This window comes from Pteropus alecto, unplaced genomic scaffold, assembly GCF_000325575.1.
Source record: "Pteropus alecto unplaced genomic scaffold, ASM32557v1 scaffold94, whole genome shotgun sequence".
Lineage (NCBI taxonomy): Eukaryota > Metazoa > Chordata > Mammalia > Chiroptera > Pteropodidae > Pteropus > Pteropus alecto.
The window spans coordinates 13,999,538-14,020,664 of NW_006437736.1; the positions used below are offsets into that span (position 1 = coordinate 13,999,538).

Sequence of the window (21,127 nt, forward strand, 5' to 3'; positions counted from 1 at the left end):
TCATTTTCTGCCTATCTAAACAGCTATTTTTCCACATTCCCAACAAACTTTGGATCAGGTGCACATTTAGATTTCAGAGATGAAATGTCTTCATTTATATCTTGACAGTCTTCATTTATATCTTTATTTTTAAATGCTTCCCATCCCCTGAAAATCTGAGCATTTCCTACAGTTATGCTAGTTGTTATAGGGAGCACGCCCTCTAGTGGCCCCATGCTGATATGCAGCTAGATACAACATTCACAGAAAGCACTCCAATGACATTTCTTTCTTATTACAGGTTCAGTGGCAAGAGCACATGATAAAAATATTAAAAAGCAAATTTTTAAAAATCCATAATGGGTCTTAATGCATTACTGTGTTTGAGGGGCGAACACTATCCTTAGGTAGGGGTGGAACATGAGGTTGCAACGGACAAATATTTTACTCTTCACTCAATTCAAGTATGACAAAGCTTTTTACACCATCCCTATATCTTGATGGCTTTCAAAAGGGGTCCAAAAATAATAATTCTTGCAAATTTTGGCAATAAATGCCAAATCATAAAATCTCTGTGAAAACCCCAAGCTTAAGAGACCTGCAAATAAAGATAACTCTGCTTTCCTTTCTCAAGAGAATGTGGTTGATGGGGAGTGTTTGAGTTTGAGTTTTATAGTCATAAATGGTGTATTATTTTCTTCATGTATAATTAAAGAGGTAATAACAGAAATTTTTCTAAAAAGCTAGAAAATGACTAAAATACCACCAAAGCACAATGTCATCTTTAGCCTCACCACATTTATCAGCAGCTGTGCTACACAATATCCAATTATCCTTTTCCTGGGTCATAGGATCTATATACCAAAGTAAAATCTGTCTTCACCACTGCTTTCTTGATCTCTAATACTGATTGACTCTGGAGCACATAAATGAGATTTTCTACAACTATAACAAAGCATATGGGAAACACTTGTGTCATGTAGCTAGAACCTAAATGAGAATGAATAAAAGAAAGAAAATATCCAATTTACTGACTTCTAGTTCCTCTTCATTGAAATCACTGTTAATTCAAGTAGTTAACAAGCATCTACTCTCTAGAAAGGTATATGGGAAGTGCAGTGAGTAGATAAAAAAGAAGATATGGTCCTTATAGTAAAAAAGCTTAGAAACTAATAAGAAATCCAATACAGATCCAAAACAACAACAAAAGAGAAATCATCTCACAGAGTGGGAGGATAAGTAACAATTCATAAAGTAGTATTTGAGTTATTTTACAAAATGGGAAGGATTTTAACAGGCAAGCATAGAGGGGAAGGTATTCTAGGCAAAGGGAATTTCAGTAAGTATTCGGTGCTCACAGTGCTGATGGCATTTGAAGAATGACTAGTGCCCTGATTTGCTGGAGCATATTGTGAATGAAAGGGAAAGCTGAGAGTTGAGGATGAAATGGTACTTTGGACTTTATTTTGTTAAGCGAAGGAAAATCATTAAAAGCAATGAATAGAAGAAAAAAGGGCATGAACAGGGCTTGGTTTTAGCTTATTCTAGTGGCGATATGTAAACTGAATTGGAGCTAAGAAAGCTACAGGTAAGCTGACTACCTAGGTTATCAGAATGAAGTGAATAAAGGTTCACTTTTCAACCGTGAAGACAGATGCCAGTGTATAATTGAAGGGGTTGAGCTAGAAAAACAATTGTCTACATTTTCTCCCCCCCAAAACCCTGAAGATTAGGATACACTTCTATCAATGACAGTGCCTCTCAACTTCAGTAATGTAAGAAAGTCCATGGCTGGGGAGCCAGCTAACCCTACCAGGGGAGGGCAAGCAGGGAGGTATATCAGAATATCTGGAGAGAGCAGTATTACTTTACAAAAATAAAAGTACCCATATCAATCTGCTTCTTTTCCTGTAACAAGCATTCAATGTGAACTCTAAGTTCCTTCTGACTTTCAGTCTATGACTCTGACTTTAGTTCTATTTCTTACACTGATTCCCTTCATTTATGTTGATTATAGTTCTAGGATGTGAAAGGTGGCCTAGATCAAAGGTCCCCAACCCCTGGGCCATGGACCAGTACCAGCCCATGGCCTGTTAGGAATCGGGCCGCACAGCAGGAGGTGAGCGGTGGGCGAGCAAGTGAAGCTTCATCTGCATTTGCAGCCGCTCCCCAGCGCTAGCATCATCACTTCAGATCTTCCTCAGATCATCAGGCATCAGATTCTCGTAGAAGCATGGGTCCCTGGTGTCAAAAAGGTTGGGGACTGCTGGCCTAGATCATGAGGATAATTTGAAGCAAATGAAATTACCACACCAGCAAATAAATAATAAACATAAATAATTTCTATAAGGAGTGCTCTGTGGGTTTAGAACCATGAGTAGAGGTGTAGCCTCAACTTCTTAAAAGCCCCTATTTCTTGAAGAAGAAGAATAGCTGTAAAATGTCCTTTTATTACCTACTGGCCCATTTATATTGGATCAATTAAATGAAAAAGGTAATGAAATTGGCAAATTAAAAAGTAAAAGAGATACTACTTTTTCCATATTTTTAATTACCATTATTGCACCAATACAGTATACGCTTTATATACATATATCTTAAACTTCATTATCAATTTTTCGGCAATTCAAATACATAATATATTATCATCTGAAGAATACAAAGAACACAACATGAAGGAAGGTTGAGAAAATAGGTTCCCAATAGTTTAGTCACTAGTGTTCTGGAGATTCTCCTTTTAGTGTTTTCTATTGAAATTTTAAAATGCCCTGCCATGGCTCTGTAAGAATAGAGCTGCCTGGAAGGGGAGGCAATGAAAAAAAATGGACCCAAAGTTAAAAAGAGTCAAGAAGGAAATCCAGGAGAGAGAGTGTATTTTGAAACTGAATATTAAGACTCCCTTTAGCCAGACTGAACACATCCAAACAGGTGCTAGGGGAAGAAATGATATCCTCCCATTTCATCCTCCAGATTACTCAATAACAAACAATATAGATAGTGCCCGATCATCTAAGAAAGGGAACTCTCTTCACAGCATTGTAAAAGGAATGGTGGGGCAGAGGGAAAGGAAAGTGGTGGGAGAGCAACTAGCTTTTGATACCCGGGGTGAAGGGTATCAAAGCTGTCACCTGGGCAAAACCTATCACAGCTCAAACTGTGACTCTCTAGCTCCCTTCTAAATGAGGATACATGTAATAGCAGCTTTTCTATTGAAGAATTAGATGGACTGAAAAATAAATGTTTATGGAAAGGGGCCAGATACCCAGGCAGCAAGGCAATGTGGGTATGGAATAAGAGTTAAGTGCTTTCAACCTCTCTGCCTACAAAGCAGGTTAAAAACTCTAAACCCTCAACTTTAGGTCAAATAATGGGACAAATCCAAAGTAACGCTCTGCTTCAAATGCAGCAATTAGAAGGAGCTGCAAAAAAGTACAGCAGGTCCTCCAATAATGCCATTTTGTTATACTGTTGAGGAACTTAACTCTTATTTGTATCAATCAGCCTATGATAAAACTGGTTTTGTCATAAGTCGTGTAGCTTAAAGTTGCAAAACCTATCGACATTAAGTGAGGACTTACTGTAAACACTTGTCTAGAATATAACTTGGAAAACACAGCTCCTTGAACCTCCTTCATCCAAGAGACACCCACTGATCAAAGACGTTGCACTATTCAACAAACGAGAATAGTGGAGGTGCCACCAACACAACCCTCTTATCATAGGAAGAGACATGTAAACACATGAGAGGGTAATGGAGCTGCACCCAGCACTGAATATTCACTCAATAGGATAAGCCCTAAAAAGGAGATAGAGCAGAGACCCAAGAAACAGGTCTTTCTTTATTCTTATCCCTATCAAAATTCTGAATTTGTAAACACTGAGGTCAGTCTGTCCATTTTCAGAGTCTTGGGTTAGCGAAAAAGAAAGTTTCAAAGTTTTTGTCTCCCCTGAAATTGCTAAAAAGAGCTTCCCAAAGAGGCACACAAGGGTCGTGAGATGATTCTGAAATATGTTAAAGAATTTAAAAGATGGAAAAAAAATTCCACAGATGTTAGAGGTCATTTTCCCCACACAGAGACCCTGGCCTTTTAAGCCCTGCACAGTCAGCCACAAGTATGATAAAGACCCACTATTCCCCTGCCTTGACAGTGAAGGGGAAATAAGAGATATTTTTTTTTTTTTTGGCTGTACAGCAAGTAACAACATAGGGGAGTGACATAAATCCGCTTGAATGCAATGAAGAAACTATGAAAAAGATTGTCCAGTGGTTTTGGTTCTGGGGAGAGAAGGGATTCCTAACTTCCCTCACAGATTGGTGCCCTCAAGGTCATTTTCATTCTTCAAGTCTGTCCTTAATGTCCTGCCAATGCTATTCAGAACTGGACCCAGTTAGATGGCTGTGGTGCCTGATTTGGAACAGAGCTGCAAGACATAACAGAGAGAAAGTTAAAGGCACAATATTAGGAGAGCTACTCCATTCTTTACTTAATAATTTCAAAGAAATCGCTGCCCAGAATTTCTGAAACTTCACAGCAATTCTACTTACTGAGGCCTGAAATATCCCACTCAAACTTTACCCTATAGTTTTCTTATCTCACCAACCCCAGCACTCCTATAATTCCATACCCCAAATCCCTGCCAAAGACTCTATATGACCTACAAACACCCTGCTTTCCCAGATTAAAGATTTCATCTGACTGTACATATCATCTATACCCTGATTGAGAATATATTATTTCATTATGCTCATACCTGGATGCAGTGCTAAAATCTCCCCACAAGTCATTGCTTGCAGAAACTGGAGCTGATGCTGGTGTGGTGACAGGAGCAGGAGAATCCAAATCTAAAAGGATATCTGAATACAATATGTAAGAAGAAAAAAGAAGAGAAGAAAAACAAAAATCTTAGAAATAAAAACATTATATTCACACAAAAATCTATACACAGTAGCTTTATTTGTAATAACCAAAAACTGGAAACCCAGATGTCTTTACATGGGTGATGGTTAAACATGCTGTGGTACATCCAGAGCATATAATACTATTCAGCAATAAACAGAAACTATTGATATACACAGCAATTTGGATAAATCTCAAGGGAATTATGCTGAGTGAAAAAAGCCAATCCCAAAAGGTTATATACTATATGATTCCACTCATATAACATTCCTGCAGTGACAAAATTATAGAGATGGAGAAGAGATTACTGATTGCCAAAGGTTAGGAATTGGGGGAACTGGGAGGGTGGGTGGGTCAGCAAGAGGCCACGAAGGAGGAAGGTGTGGTTATAAAGGGGTGACACAAGGGAGTTCTATAGTGATAACATTGTTCTGTATGTGGACCATGGTGGTGGATCCAGGAACCTTCACATAATAAAACTGCAGGAACTAAATATACATATACACACGAATAAGAACACGTAAAACTAGTGAAATCTAAGTAAGAGAAGTGATATTATCCATGTCAATTTCCTGGTTGAGATATTAGACTATACTTTTGCAATATGTTATCACTGAGGAAAACTGGGTAAAGGGTACAAGAGATTTCTGTGCATTATTTTTAGAGCTGTATGTGAATCTACAATTACCTCAAAATAAAAAGTTTAATTAAAAAAATAAAAAGTAAATCTTAGATATAATCTCTAGTACCTTCTGGTGACACTTATAACTCCTAGGAAAATTCCTTTCTGAGTTCTAATATTCTCATTCTTTAAATGTAAATATATCTATTCTTTTTCCCACCAGATAGTAAGGAAGAATAAAAATGCATTCACAAACCAGATGTCTCATTTTTCGCCAAATGCCTTCATAAAGAAATGAAAAAAAATTAAGAAATAGCATTTACTGAATGGCCACTATGTTCCAAGTACTGTGCTAGGTGCCCTCACATCATTTAACCTTCACAATCCTGGGGTAGTTTTGCCTATTTTGCAGATAAGGATACTGAAACTCAAAGACCTTAAGTAATATTACCAAATATATTCAGGTATTAAGTAGCAGAGCTATGACTGAAATCTTGGTCCATCTGACTCTCAGGCCTACTGGCATCTAACCAACGTACAATGAAGGAAATAGTCTGTCTAATACCCATCCATTTTCTGCCAAAGAATCTACCAGACACCATGACTCTCAGTCCACTAGAAAAACTTTGATCCCTTGCTAGAGGCTGCCAGAATCGCCTTGTCAATATCGAGTGCTATTTAATTTAAAAAAAAAAAAAAAAATCAACACTTTTTTTTAGCAAATAGGTGTTATCGAAATATAACTGAAGATATGGTTTCTGAAAGTTAAAAGTACTAGAGAGATTTACCTGCATCACTACCTCCATGATTAGATTTTGGAATGGGTGGTGGAGTAACGTGATTGCTGATGGCAACCGAGGAGGATGGAGGGGGAATAGTGATTTTGCCTCCAGGTGGGGGTGGGAGTAAGCTTAGGCCCCCAGTCCCTCCAGTCTTGGGCTTAGAAGCACCTCCTTTCTTGGTTGTGATGTTCTGTAAAAGAAAAAAAAAAAAGAATGAGTGTGAGAGAAAAAAAGAGAAGTCACAGGCTTTATGGAAATATAGCAAAGGGAGGAAAAAACCATACTTACCCCAATACTCAACTTGATGGTCTGTCCTTCCTTGAAGCCCAGATCCAACTTGGGACGAGTGTCCATTTCCTGAGATTCTTTGGAAATCTCAGATTCTTGCTTTACCCACCTTCAGTAAAAGAGTTAAGTTATCTTAATTTGGGATTCCCTGAAAGCAGAGTTTGACACACGAATTTGAGTGTAACTAATCTATGTAAAATAGGATTCCAGAAAGCAGAGTGAAGAAACATGAAGAGTTGAGAAGGGGGTGGGGGAGGGGTAAAAGACAAGAAACAGGGTAATTGGCCTTAAAAAGAATGTGCATTAAACTTGGCCCTTCAAAGGAGGGCATTTAGCCACCAATTCGCTTCCCCCTGTTTGAGGGCCACTCCCGAGGAGGTGTTAATTCCTCATTCCTTCCAGGTTGCACCCCTGTGCTGAGTGGCCTTCCTCAATTTCAGAGAGTGCTGAGGCAGAAAAGCAGAGGTATGTGTGCCCTTGAGGTAGGAAGCTGACAGCGTGCATGGTGCTGTCCACCACAGGCTACGCCAAAGTCAAGTGAGCTGAAGAAATGCTGCGACAGGCACAAAGCATGTCAGTAACATGAAGTAACAAAATTGGTATGTAACTCCCCACATATCTCACATACAGCCCTGCTGTTACTGTATGCCTCTCTCAGCCGCCTAAAAGAAAGGGCATATTCTCTAGAGGCATAAACAAAAGTATCATCTCAAACCCTTGTACAAGGGATCAAAAACACATTCTGGGCTAAAAGAAAAAAATAAAATAGATACAAAGATAATGAAAAACTAGTTTACCAAATAAAGAAACCAGGAGGTAAAAGAGATAGTGCCCATTCAGCTAAGAAGCAGCTTTCCCCAAACCATTTAATCTGGTAACTAGGACAAGCTTCACTCACTTGAAGTGATCTTGCAAGGAGACATTAAAGTCGAAGGCATCACCCCTATCTGTGAAGCCAATGCCAATGAAAGCACTACGTCCTGAGGAAAAAGACAGGAATATTCAGAATAGAAGTGTCCCTAGAGCAAGTTCTACTTAATGAAAATCTAACAATTACCTTACCTGAAGTCTGGGAATGTGAATCATTTTCTCACAGACCAGGGGCCTGCAAACTACATATAGCCCATGGTCCAAATCTTGCCATAGCTTCTTTTTTTAAAATGACGTTTACTGGAACACAGCCACGCCAATTTGTTTACATATTATCTAGGGCTGCTTACACACTACAATAGCAGAACTGAATAGCTGCAATAGAGACCAGCTGGCCAGGAAAATTTTAAATATTTACTATCTGTCTCTTTATGGAAAAAGTTTGCCAACCTCTGATACAGACTATGGAAAAGAGATAATGATTAGCCTAGATATAGATGATTTAAGATAGTCCCACCAAAAGGCACCAAAACAACAAATGGGCAATATGTGTAAACTCCTTTGTTAAAAGTACATTTTGATTTATTTACATCTACCTATTAATTACATCTTGAACTTGTGTTCCTATCTATTACAAATAACATGTAAATCCTTCTCTTTAGCAACTATAGTTAACTTTGGAGAAAGGGGAGGAAAAATTTAGTAAAAAAGTAAGATAAATGCAGTCAAGATACAACGAAGTGTATTAACTATTTTCCTAATTTCATCCCATTCCAAATCCCAGCTCCCTTACCAGTACCATCCTGGATCCGAATTACAAAGTAACGACTGGAATCTGTCACTGTCTCCACAGCAATACCAGGATACTGCTCTACTGGTGCCTGAGCAAAGAGTTCACCTGACAGATAAGAGAAAGACTTCTGTGAGTGAAGGAAGCAAAAAATCTAAAACTCCAATTAACAACTATTTCCATTTCAATCCCCAACTTAAAGGTACTTACAAAAGCACACCACACCAATATCCTTAATATGTTAGAGAGCCACCAACATAGATTACCTGAAACTTTATCTTCGAGTTTGATATAGGCAATCTTCCCTTTTGAAGTGATTCGGAGGCGCCCAGTCCAATCTGGCTGGTCTAATTTCCAGTCAGATGCCCTAGGATAGGAAAATGGGAAGCCTCAGGCCTCGAATCCATGTCTTTAATCTATGAAAAATCTACAAAAAAATCATTTGCCATATTTCGATTTCCCTTGTCCTGGATTACTTATTCTTTCTACCTATTAAATAATAACTCACAATCCCCTCTATATAGATAACTCATGTAGCAGACAGTCCAAAACAAATAGAAGACAATGTTACCATTTGAGGATTCTGGAGTCCAATAGTATTACTTTTCAGTGAACTCAACCAATAATTACAGAGTACACAGTAAGTCACAGCACTGTTCTGGGTGCTTGGGATAACGTCAGTGAACAAAACAAAGATCCCTGCCCTTGTGAGGCTTACATTCTAACAGAATACGCAATAAAAAAGAAACATAATAGATAAGTAAAATAATTAGTATCTCAGAAGGTGATAAGTGCTAAGGTAAAAAGAAAATGCAGAAGCAGAAAAAGAAGACGGGAGGGCAGTGGGAGAGTGAACAGGTTGCAGCATGCAAGAGGGTGGTCAGGGTAGGCTTTATCAACAAGGTGAAATGTGAGCAAAATGTGAAGAAAAGTGAGAGCTGCCCATGCAGAGACTGGGGGAAAAGCATACCAGGCATAGGAAACAGCTAGTGCAAAGATGCTAAGGTCGGAGCATTCCTGGAATGTTTGCCCTCAAGCAAGGAGGCCATTGTAGTTAGAATAAAGAGATGAAGTGGAAGAGCTAACAGAAGGCCAGGTTACGTAGGACCCTTCGTAGGGCCTTCGAGGCCATTGTAAGAACTTTGGTTTTTAATCTGAGTGAAAGAGAAGAGGAGCCATTACAGGTTTTAAACAGAGGTGACATGATCTCCATTTTATTTTAAAAGAATTACTTGGTCTTCTCTGTGTAGAAGAGATGTAAGGATATGAGTGCTGAAGCAGGGGGATTAGTTAAAAGACTATTACAGTAATAGAAAAGTCATGATGGTGACTAGGAAGAGAGAATAGCTGAAGCAGCCAGATTCTGGATATATTTAAGGTAAAGGCGGCAGGATTTTCTAATGGATTCGATGTGAGGTGAAAGAGAAAAGTCAAAGATAACTCCAAGGTGTTTAGCCTTAGCAAAGGAGTTGCCAATAACTGAGATGAGGAAGGCATGACTGGGAAGAAAGATCAGGAGTTTGGTTTTGGTTATGCTGAGTCTGAAATATCTAGTAGATTTCAAGAGAAGATATAGACAGTTGAATATATGAGTCTAGAGTTCAGGAAAGATATGTGGGTAAAGATCAAACTGTCCATGGAAACGCTAGACAACACTAAATATTTATAATCTGTGTTATAAATGAATTTGAATGAAATTTAAGACTTTATTTAAATATGACCAATTTTAAAAAACATTGCATTTGTGATTTTCTTTTGCCAGGAGTATAAAAAAGGGAGGGCAAAGTTATTAATAATTCATCCCTTAGGACTCTGAAGACTAATACGTCCAAGTGAGAAAGGTAACAACAGGGTATATCTGAACAAGAATGAGTTTAACAATCAGGTAAGCAAAAGGTGGAAAGGAGGAAAGCGAAAATTTAAATTAGTACAGATTTTGCACAGGATTTTAAAGATAAACATCGTCATGTCCTTCTCTCTTGATGCCTTGCTCTCAAAAACTTTAAATACCTGAATCTGATCCAGAATAGAGCACTCTAGAGGTTCCCTATCTATTAAAAAAAAAGTTTTAATTAGTTGTTACTGATGCTACCATACCACAAAGAGCCAGACATAGTAAAAATAGCTATTGAAAATATTAGGAACAAGCCTACTAGATGTGTTTGTTTAGACAGGTTCCTTGTCTTAATTATTGTGTGTCTAAGGGCCAATATTTCACAAATTCTGTTACAAATTCATGGCAGCAGTTTTCCTCAACCCTCAGCCTTCAGCCCTCAGCCCTCAGCCCTCAGCCTTAGTTCCTCTCCCACTTCTAAGACCCAGCCTGAAGAACTCTTAGTTTTGCTTGTCTTCAGACAACACTCTAAACTGATCTCACAAATTTTCATTTACCTTAGCAATAAATCCTTACAACAGCCATACAAAATAGAAGGAAAAGCTTATCCTCTCTACCTCACCCCCAAATGAAGGACAATAACACAGTAATAGTGCCTAACATCAAAGTCTAGCATTCTTTTCATTACATTAAAACACACTAGGGAATTTAATATTAATTAAGCTGGAGAGAAGGGTAGTAATAAATAAAAAAGTTTTATAGGTTGGGAAACCATTTTCTAATTATTTATAAGTTTCTCATCAATTTTCCTTCCACTGGTATGGTCCGTAAAAGTCTGGGAAGCAACAGCTTACACTAGGTGAATCAAAGTCATTTATTCCTCTAATATTATTAGTCATTTAAAAAAAGGATTTCTCCTGCTTCCTAAAAAGCCCAGTTTTTCCCTTAATGGCAGCCTAGAGAAATCATGCTTATGATGTAAAATGGTTTCTGGTAAACAAAAAGAAAAGATTATGCAGACAAAAAAAAAAAACCAGAAAAGCAATATTTATCAAGTATCTATTATGTGCCAGGTATTATGCCCATTTGTGTGAAAATTAAGTGAGAGGATCTGATAAGGTAAGTAGTAGTATATCCATTTTTATAGATGAGGAAACTAAAGCTCAAAAAGGTTAAGTGATGTGCCAAAGGTAACCCAGAAAACGAATGAGAATCACTATTCAAACTTAGTTCTGCTCTATTCATTCACTATACTAAAAGAGTGGTTGATGATAAAATGCCTCTTGGAAGATAGAAAATACCAATGATAAGAATAGAAAACACAGAACGAAAAAGAGAAAAAGAATAAAAAAAAATTAAGAAACTGCTTTGATGGCTCAGTGTAATTAATTGACAAGGATAATTGACAAGTAAGTGAAGATAGAAAACTCATCAGATGAGTGAGAGAAGGAAGGTCTTTAAGTAAAAGAAAAAGAACAGAACCCCACTTCAATGCGTATCATATCCTTTAGGAAGTCTTAACACCTAAAGTTGAAAGGCATGAGCTATTTTCCTTATTTAATAGATCGATGCTAATTTACATGATGAAGTGTAATCTACTAATTTCATCTTTCAGAAATATATTTACAGAGTGTCCACTATGTGTCAGACATTGTGCTAGATCCTGGAATATAAAGTTAAAAAAACCTCAAGTTGCTCATAGTCTAGTCTGGAGAAACAGTAGACAAAACAATAACAATACCGATGGGCACTGGAGCAGAGACAGGTATAGGTGCTGTAGAAGCACAGAGAATATACCTAAGCCAGAGTGGGAAGGTCCAGGAGGGCTTCCCAAACAAAGTAATGTCTCAGATGAATCACGCAAATAGTACTACCATTCGAAAGCATGTAGATTTTCACTCATGTTCAATTTTGGGTCTGATAGAAAGCATGAAATGAGGACTACCTCTTTGCGAAAAGGTACAACCCACAGGGTCTAGTGCACAGGTCACCAACCACAAAGATACTGATTCATGAGGAATGACCTTCTGGTAAATAGGCAAGATAATGGACATAAGGAGAGGATAAACTTTCAGCCAAAGTAATAATAAATGCCAAGAGAAAAAATCATGATGATGATATAAGTCAGAGAGAGGAATAAGAACAGTATCATATATTTATATACTGCTTTACTGTTTCCTAAATGCTTTCACATTTATTATACGATTTCATTTAACCCTCCAAATACTTCTGTGAGGTACGTAACTACAGCAGGTTTTATTATCATTAACTTTTTTTTTCTATTTTACAGATAAGAAAACTGAACCTTGGAGAGCTTAAGAGATTTGTCCAAAGTCATACAACTGTTAAGTTGCCAAGGGTAATACTCATATTTTTTAACATGTAACCCAGTGAGTTACATGTTAACCCTTTCCACTACATGACTTCATGACTTCCTACGGCATCCTCAGACCCTCATGGTCACTGAATTACAAGGGGGTTAGTTAGCCCTACAGAGAAAATGCTGCATTAACTCTGGAGGGAAAAGCTATAGGAGAAGTTAAGAGAAGAGGGAGGGAAGGAAAATAGACAATAGTATATCATCATCAAGAAAATATATTAAAAAGAAACAGTATGAACAACCATTGGAAAACCTGCAATCATAACCTTTGCCCACTGACAAAAGAGCTGAAAGGAAAACCCAATGGAGGATGACAATCGGTGGCAAGGCTGACAACAGCACAAAGATAAATTAGATCATCCCGAGACTGGCCAACAACACAACGATTGGCCTCACACATGCACGGAGTACTGGAAATGTGGACGTGGGGATGAGGGTGGCAAACTGAAGGACGCAGGGAAGAGCGAAGAAAAGGTGACTAACGAAGGAGCAGGCGGAATGGATGTGGATGATGGAGAGCAGAGATGGGCAACCTAGAGAGAGATGGCGGGGCGGGGGAGAGGGATGGCAAGATGCAGGATGGTAATTTTTTTTTTTAAAGCGGAGGAAACAAAGATGATGGCAGTCCAGGGTAGGGGAAGAGCAAGAGGACAGGGCAATAACAGCCCAGGTGGGGAGGCTAGCAAGGTGACAACCCAGAGGTGGCGGTGGCAGGAACGAGCAGCTGCTACCTGAGAAGGAAACTGTCATCCCCGACCGGGTACGCACACGCTGCAGTGCCTTGGGGTTAGTACCTGTAACCGCGGTTGGAAGCCCGGGGCGGAATCCGGTAGACGCTGACGTCGGGTTTCACACACAGAACAGACTCGTACTCCAGCTCGGCCGCCATCTTGGCTCTGCTCTCCGCGCCGCCGGGGGCGGGGCGTAGAACCGGGGGCGGGACGTGGAGCGGAGAGTTGCGTTGCACGACAACTTCCGCTTTCGCTGCTCCCGCTCCAGTTTATCTTGGTTCCTGAGATTAACCTCCGGTGGCGCGGGTTGGGGAAGCCATACTGAACCCTGGAAACGGTGAGGCTACGCGGCTCACCATCTTGGGTAATGGCGAAGATGCCATCCCAGTGCCTGACTCACGTTGTGGAAATCTCCATCCCCGAGAGGTAATGAGGGAAAGCCGCCATTTTGCTCCCGGCAAGTTCCAGCGATGCCCTGGGGGGATGAGGACCATCTTGAAATCTGGCGAATTTTTTTCTTCCAAGAGTAACTTCTTAACTGTAATTTCCTGGCAGAAAAGGAGTATCCATCCGTCGGTAAACTGGAACTGAGGGCCTGCTGGAAATATGTGATCAAGTCATAGGGTGGATTTTTAACCCTCCGGAGTCTAAAGGTTAAAAGTTCCCAGCCTGATTAATTGCCTAATAGCACCGTTTTCTCTCTTATATTTTCCACAACAGCACCTGTTAAAATAATATTCCTCACTTTCAGTTGTGTATGCTGGTTATCTTTTGGAAAACTTGACCTTCTTAAACCCTTAAGTGAGATCACCCAATTACTGACAAAATCAGGAAGCGTAATGAACTATTTAATGGCTGCTATTTTTTCCAGTTCTGTTATAAATCTTACTGAACTCGCTCTATAAATATGTTACTGCACATTCCAAATGTAAACTTGCCACGACACTCTCATGTAAAACGATTTAATTAGCACAGATAGCAAATGGCAAAACCAAAATATAAACACAAGTATGTCTGACTACAACGGTAGCTATCTTCACCACTTCATTATATTGACTATTGAAAAACCTGTCTCTAATTTATCTAGGTAGCTCAGTGATACCTTAAAATTCAAAAAGAATTATCATATCTGTCCAAGGCAAGGTTGTGAGAAATTGGCCACTCTCATACACTGTTTGCACGAATGGTAATCGGTACAGTATTTTTTAGGGCCATTTAGCACAATTGACGAAAATATTGCATATAACTTTCATTTTAGCAAATCCACTAATAGATATTTTAGAGATATTCTTATATGCATAAAATACGTACTACGTTTATTGTAGCATTGTTTATAATAGTGAAAAAAATGGAAACAACGTGAATGTCTATCAATAATAAATGGTTAATGCCATATTTATTACCTTGAGATGTTTTGCACTAGATTATATATATATTTTCAATATTAAAGCCGTAGAAAGAGATCCAAGATTTAAAACAAACCAAAGAATATCAACGAAAAGCCCCAGCAAACTTTCACTTAAAATTTCAGTAATCCTCAACTACTTCTGATTCCCTAAATTTTCCATGTTCTTCATACCTTTGCATGCATTATACTTTCTACCTTAAATGCTCTCCCCTAGCCTGTCAATTTGGCAAACTGATACATTCACATGTTAGCTCAAATAATATCTTCTCTGTGACTTTCCTAGGTCCTTTAGATGAATTAGATGAATTTTCTCTAATGCTTCCTCTTGCTTCTGGTATACCTTTTTATGATACCTAATGTGATATTATACATTAAATAGCTCCTACTATGCCATAAAATCCATAAAGACAAGAACTTTGCTTGTTCAGCACCCAGCACAATGCCCTTCACATAGTAGACAATGATTGTTGTTGAATACACAAACTTTCTACTTAAAACTAATTATTTAACATTAATTTGGCCTATTCCCCAATTTCAGGACCCTACATGTAATCTGCAAAAAATTCAAAGAGTATAGAAGAGTATTAAATGAAAAATGAAAGTCTACATCTCTATATATGGACAACTTAATACTAACAAATCAATAACATAAATGAAATGGTCATTGATATGCACAACTTACCTAAAATAATTCAAGAAGGCATAGAAAATCCGAATAGCCCTGTATCTATTAAAAAAGTTGAATTCGTAACTGAAAATCTTCCCCAAAAGAAAACTCCAGACCCAGATGGCTTCACTGTTGATCAAACATTTTAGAAAGAAATAGTATAAATTCTATACAAACTCTAAGAAAATAGAAGAGGAAAAATCAAAATTCCAACCAATTTTTATGAGACAATCATTACCTTGATACCAAAACCAGGCAAAGATGTTATAAGAAAACTATAGACCAATTTTTCCTCCTGAGCAAAAGATCTTCACAAAATTTCAACAAATCAAATACACTAATGTGTAAAAAGGACACTATGTCATAACTAATTGGGATTTACTCCTAAGAATTTAAGGTTAGTTTAACATTCAAAAATCAATAAATATAACACCAAATTAGCAATGTAAAGAAAAAGCACATAATCACCTCCAAAGAAGCAAAAACATATATGAAAAAATGCAATACTCATAATAAAAACTCAGCAAACTAGGAAGAGAAGGGGAATTCCTCAGTCTGATAAAGGGCATTTATTAAAAACCTACAGCTAACATAATGCTTAATGGTTAATGTTGGATGCCTTTCTGCTAAAATGAAGAACAAGGCAAGAGTTATGCGCTCAACATTTTTGTTAATTATAATGCTAGAGATCCTTGTCAATACAATAGGGCAAGCAAAAGAACAAGTTTATGGATTAGAAATAAAACTGCCTTGACTCATGGAGGACATCATTACGAACAAAGAGAATGCTGAGACATAAAAAAAAGAAAAAGAACAACTGAGTTTAACAAAGTTGCAAGTTAGTCAATACACTAAAATCAATTGCAGTTCCATAACTAGCAATAAATCAGAAATTAAAATTTTTTTAAATTTACAATAGCATCAAAAACCATGACACCTCGGGATAAATTTAATATTGCTGAGAGAAGTTAAAGTAGACCTCAACAAATAGATATACCATGTTCATGTGTTGAAAGATACTGTTAAAATGTCAGTTCTGCCGAATTGACCCATACATTCAATGCAGTCCCAATCAAAATCCGAGCAGGCTTTTTTTTTTTTTTTAGAAATTGACAACCTGATTTATAAATGCATGTGGAAAAACAAAGGTCCTAGAATAACTAAAACAACTTTGACAGTTAAGAACAAAGATGGAGAATTTCCCTTTCATATTAAGAATCAAGATACATGAATCAAGAGTGTGATGTATTGGCATAAGGGTAGACATATAAATCACATAGATCACTGTAACAGGACAGAGAATCCAGAATAGGCTTACATCTGTATGGTCAAATTATTTTTGACAAAAATGCCAAGACAATTCAATGGAGAAAGATAAACTTTTCAACAAATGGTGCTGGAACAACTGGAAAAAAAAATAACCCATATCTCACACCATACACAAAAATTAACTCAAATAGATCATAAGCTGAAACTATAAAACTTCTAGGAAAAAAAATAAAATTTGTGCAAACTTAGAGTAGGAAAATATTTTTAGATAAAATATACCACAAACCATAAAATATTTGTTAACTTCGACTTTATTCAAAATTAAAAAGTTTTACTCTTCAAAAGATGCCATTACCATTAAGAAAATGAAAATGCAAGCCACAGACTGAGAAAATATTCACAATACATGTATCTGACAAATGACTTCTATTCAGAAAATATATAAATTAAATAGAGACCACAAGACAACATGTCTAATAGAATGGCTTAAAAGAAAACTTGAAAACAGCAAAGTGCTGGCAAGGATATGGAGCAACTTTATACATTGCTAATGTGGAGCTAAAATGGCACAACCATTTTGGAAAACAAAGTTTTGTATTTTCTTAAAAGTTAAACATTTATCATATGACCCAGCATTCCACTCTGAGATATTTATTCACAGGATTTTAAAACATATGTCCACAGAAGACATATATACAAATGTTCATAGAAGCTTTGTTTACAATAGCCAAAAACTAAAAACACTAAATGAATGGCTAAACGAATTGTAGTGTATCCACATAATAGGGTAGAGTCATACTGATAAGTAATTGTAATATATAGGATAGCAATAAAGAGGATTAAACTACTAATACTCAGTGATAGCAATAAAAAGATTTGAACCACTAAAACTCACAATGACATGGATAGATCCCAAAAACATTCTGAACAAAAGAAGCCAGGCCTAAAAGAGTCCATACTGTATGACTTTATTTATATGAAATCCTGGAGAAGACTATAGAAACAGAAATTAGATAAGTGGTTGCTTGGTGCCAAAGGTAGGGATCGAATAGGAAAAGGTACAAGGCTATTTGGGGTCAGGTAGGTGATAGAAATGTTCTATATCTTGATTGTGGTGTTGGTTACACAAAATGTATATATTAGTCAAAAATTAAGAAATTGTATACTTAAAATGGTGTATTGTATGTAAATTATAACTAAATAAAATTTATTTTAAAAAAATTTAAGTCCACTTTCCTGTTCCTCAAAATCCATTCTCCTGTTATTCTCCATTGAATTAACTACCGTAATCAGTGTTTTGTATATTTTTCCTGGTATTTTCTGTGCATTATGCGTTTATAAGTGTGTGTATTGTGAGTATAATGAATTTTCACAAATGAACATACTGTTCATATTTTGCTCTTAACAATAGACACTTTTTTATGTCAGTAATATAGGTAGACCTCAAACTTTTAAAATGTTTTATATATTCCATTGAAAGACTACCAATAAAATCTTTTCAAGTTGCCTGTAAATTAAATTAATGATGTTTATTTCCAAAGAATTATTAGAAGGTAGTAGAAGTATAGAAACTTTGAATTAGGAGAGACTTTTAGACATTAATACAGTCTTTTAAAAGTTTTTTATTTTTTAACTATGACACACAATAAGAACACATTTTATATTAGAACTCAATGCACTCATGTATACTCATATATAATTGAAACAAAGGTTTCCTAAAATGTTACCCTTACTAAATGAGATGGCAGTTTATAGTTTTCATTCTATTCTATTCTATTCTATTCTATTCTATTCTATTCTATTCTATTCTATTCTATTCTATTCTATTCTAATGTTGTTCTCAACTCATAAAATTAATTTCAATACCCAATAGTACCTCTTGACTCACAGGGAAAAAATAAGAAGGGCTCTAACACTGATCACCATTTTACAAGATAAAAAAGTAATGAAGAAAGACCAAAAGTATTTCTAATAATTAGATCACATACTAAGATCATTATGTACATTTTGTTCTGCTTTTAGAAGAGCCATACACCCTCCTCTGGCTGTACAATAAAGTCTAATCTCATTACCTAGATGATTCTTCATAATCTTGCCCCAACTTCTTCCAGACTCACTGAGAATCACTTCTCTCACATCCTTTTCCTCACTCTTACCCACAATGTCCTTTCTAACTTAACTGATCACATTGCCATAATTTTCCAAACACACCGTCTTTGTTCATGCCGCACATATTTGCACATGCTGAAATACTCTTCCCACTCATTTCTTGGTAAAATGCCTTCAGATATATTTTAAATAATAATTTCTCTGAGAAACTTTCCTCAACTTTCCTAAATACAACTAGTAAGTCCCTCCTCTATGTTCCCATAACATTTTTAATACTTTGGTTTTAGTTCTTATTACATTGCATTCAACTATTTATAGATACATCTATATTCCAAGGGCAAGAAACATGTATTTCCCCAACGTCTATTACAATTTCCAGAATATAATGAGAATTCACCTCTGCTCACCACTAGGTGGCAGCAGCTACACAATTCAAAAGTTCTGGGTTGGAGAATAGATTTAGCTAATTTTCTCATACTTGTGACTAAGTAAATGTGATTTAACCAAGTTCAATAAAAGCACCTTTGTTGGAAATGACAGAAGCCTCACTCGTCTCAAACCTTGATTACTTTTAGATATAATTTAAACATTAAAAAAAAGTAATGGTTTTCTTGACTTATCTCCACAGATGAGTCATTAGATGTATATGAAATAGTAGTAGCATGAAATAGTAATGTATTTCCCATCTCTTCTTTATTCACACACACAAAGTTATTTATCACAAATTTAAAAATTATGATTTACCTTTGCTTAAGGTACTGTTATCTATCATAAAATACTTGTTAAAGTATAATTTTTCTAAATCCTGGTATTTCTATTAATGCAGTGACAAAAAATGTAATAAAGATTGGAATCATAGTTTACGGATCTTTATAACTTAGAATGAACATTAGTGCCCTTGTAGTTGAAATCCCATATTTTACACGTGGAAGATCTGAACCCTGGACTTTTTAAATCATTTGTCCAAAGACACAGTTGGCGATGGAGTGAGAATTGGAACCTCATCTCTTGTGATTTACAAACACTCTTTTCACCACACCGCACTATCCAACACAGGAAACACCAAGATTTTGGTTCAAAATTAACACACTTGTGTAGTTTTGCACATACATCTATATATTTTTCATTTAATATAAACCATATAGATAGCTTCACAAGTATACAAAGATATGTGGAATATTTATTGTAGTATATTTGTAACTTAAAAATGGAAATAATCTAATTGTCCATAAATCTGTAATTGATCAATCCCATAAATAACCGGTATATCTATCAATGAAGTACTATGTGCCTGTTAAAAACTGAGATTTATCGATATGTTCTGATATAAAAAGGTAAATTGATAAGTGATAACTGCAAAGTATAGAAGAAAAGTATAATATTAGGTCAGTTGTATAAAAAATCAATATAAAATAGGCTTGATAGGCATAAAATAGTTATGAGACTATAGCTAAGATTCTTAACAGGGACTGGTACTTCTGGAAAATAGAAAGGGGAAAGGAAGGGAAACTCATACCTTTCTTTATGTTACTCTTATAATAACAGTAATGACTTGTAATGGCAAATCAAAAACTATTCATATAAAATTTTTAAACATGAAAATAAAATTATTGCTTATGGAGTCATACATATGTAGTAAAAGTATAGGAGTAATTGGTGAACGAAAAGTATCTCTGGGGAAATAGGGAGATAAAAAATTGGAGAAAAGAGTATATGTCTTTAAAAAAATACCTGAAGTAAATACAGCAAATAATAAATTAAGATCTTAATAAAGCTGATTAGTTATAACTTGATAAAGCTGATGTAAATTATATTTTTGTATACTTATTTGTGTTTTTAATATTTCATAATAAAGTGAAACATGAGAGTCCAAGAGGTAAAAACTAAAAATTAAATAATGGAGAAATGACCTGATAAATTACTGAATGCTATTAGTGAGTTGCAGAATATGTATTGTTTAAAATGAGTGTGCAATGTGTAGCAATAACTCATCTTTTGAGAATTTCCACCCATCCTGAGGACGTGAAGCATGTGGCAGGTGCTTGATGTAATTAAGAGAAGGATTGAACACTAGAGTTAAAGATGTCCGCTTTCCCTCCCAGTTCTGCCAAGACCAGTACTACATCATCAAATGCAAACACAACACGAAGAATTTCTACTCCCTACTGTAATTACTTAAGTCTGTGGATGATTTATTAAGGAAATATTTGATTTCCAGAATAACCTCCTTATTCAGTGAAGAGTCGTAGAGGACATTTCTCACACATCAGACTGTCAAAAAAACTTTGAATCTGTCAATACCCACTGTCGACAAGGATGTTGGGCAATGGGAATTGGTGGGAGATTGGCAGTACCTAGTGAAGTTGAACATGCTCAAACTTTATCACAGGATTTAAGAAGAGCAACTCCTGCATATATACACTAGGTACAAACATACATCCAGGGGCTGGATGTATAGTTGTATACCTCGATATCTACAGGGGTTTGGTCCCAGGACCCC

General features: G+C 36.4%; 1 protein-coding gene and 1 long non-coding RNA gene across 2 annotated transcripts; one reads left to right on the forward strand and one right to left on the reverse strand.

Annotated features, from left to right (window-relative positions):
- Positions 1-2,510: 2,510 nt before the first annotated feature.
- On the reverse strand, positions 2,511-13,362 carry NECAP1 (NECAP endocytosis associated 1). Its single transcript, XM_006914672.3, has 8 exons — positions 13,238-13,362; positions 8,496-8,596; positions 8,233-8,337; positions 7,468-7,549; positions 6,570-6,678; positions 6,288-6,471; positions 4,732-4,834; positions 2,511-4,401 (listed from the first exon to the last, which is right to left on the reverse strand). Exons 1-8 carry the CDS (start codon positions 13,330-13,332, stop codon positions 4,353-4,355), a joined length of 828 nt encoding a protein of 275 aa, XP_006914734.1. The 5' UTR covers positions 13,333-13,362; the 3' UTR covers positions 2,511-4,352.
- On the forward strand, positions 13,356-14,566 carry LOC112481892. Its single transcript, XR_003047103.1, has 2 exons — positions 13,356-13,600; positions 13,730-14,566. It is a non-coding gene; the product is annotated as an uncharacterized LOC112481892 (long non-coding RNA).
- Positions 14,567-21,127: the final 6,561 nt, after the last annotated feature.

Coding starts and splice junctions, on each gene's coding strand:
- NECAP1 (XM_006914672.3), bottom strand. CDS start 13,332: ATGGCGGCCGAGCTGGAGTACGAGTCTGTTCTGTGTGTGAAACCCGAC. Junction 8,597..13,237: donor GCTTCCAACCGCGGTTACAG/GTACTAACCCCA, acceptor TTCCTATCCTAG/GGCATCTGACTGGAAATTAG. Junction 4,835..6,287: donor TCATGGAGGTAGTGATGCAG/GTAAATCTCTCT, acceptor TATTGTATTCAG/ATATCCTTTTAGATTTGGAT.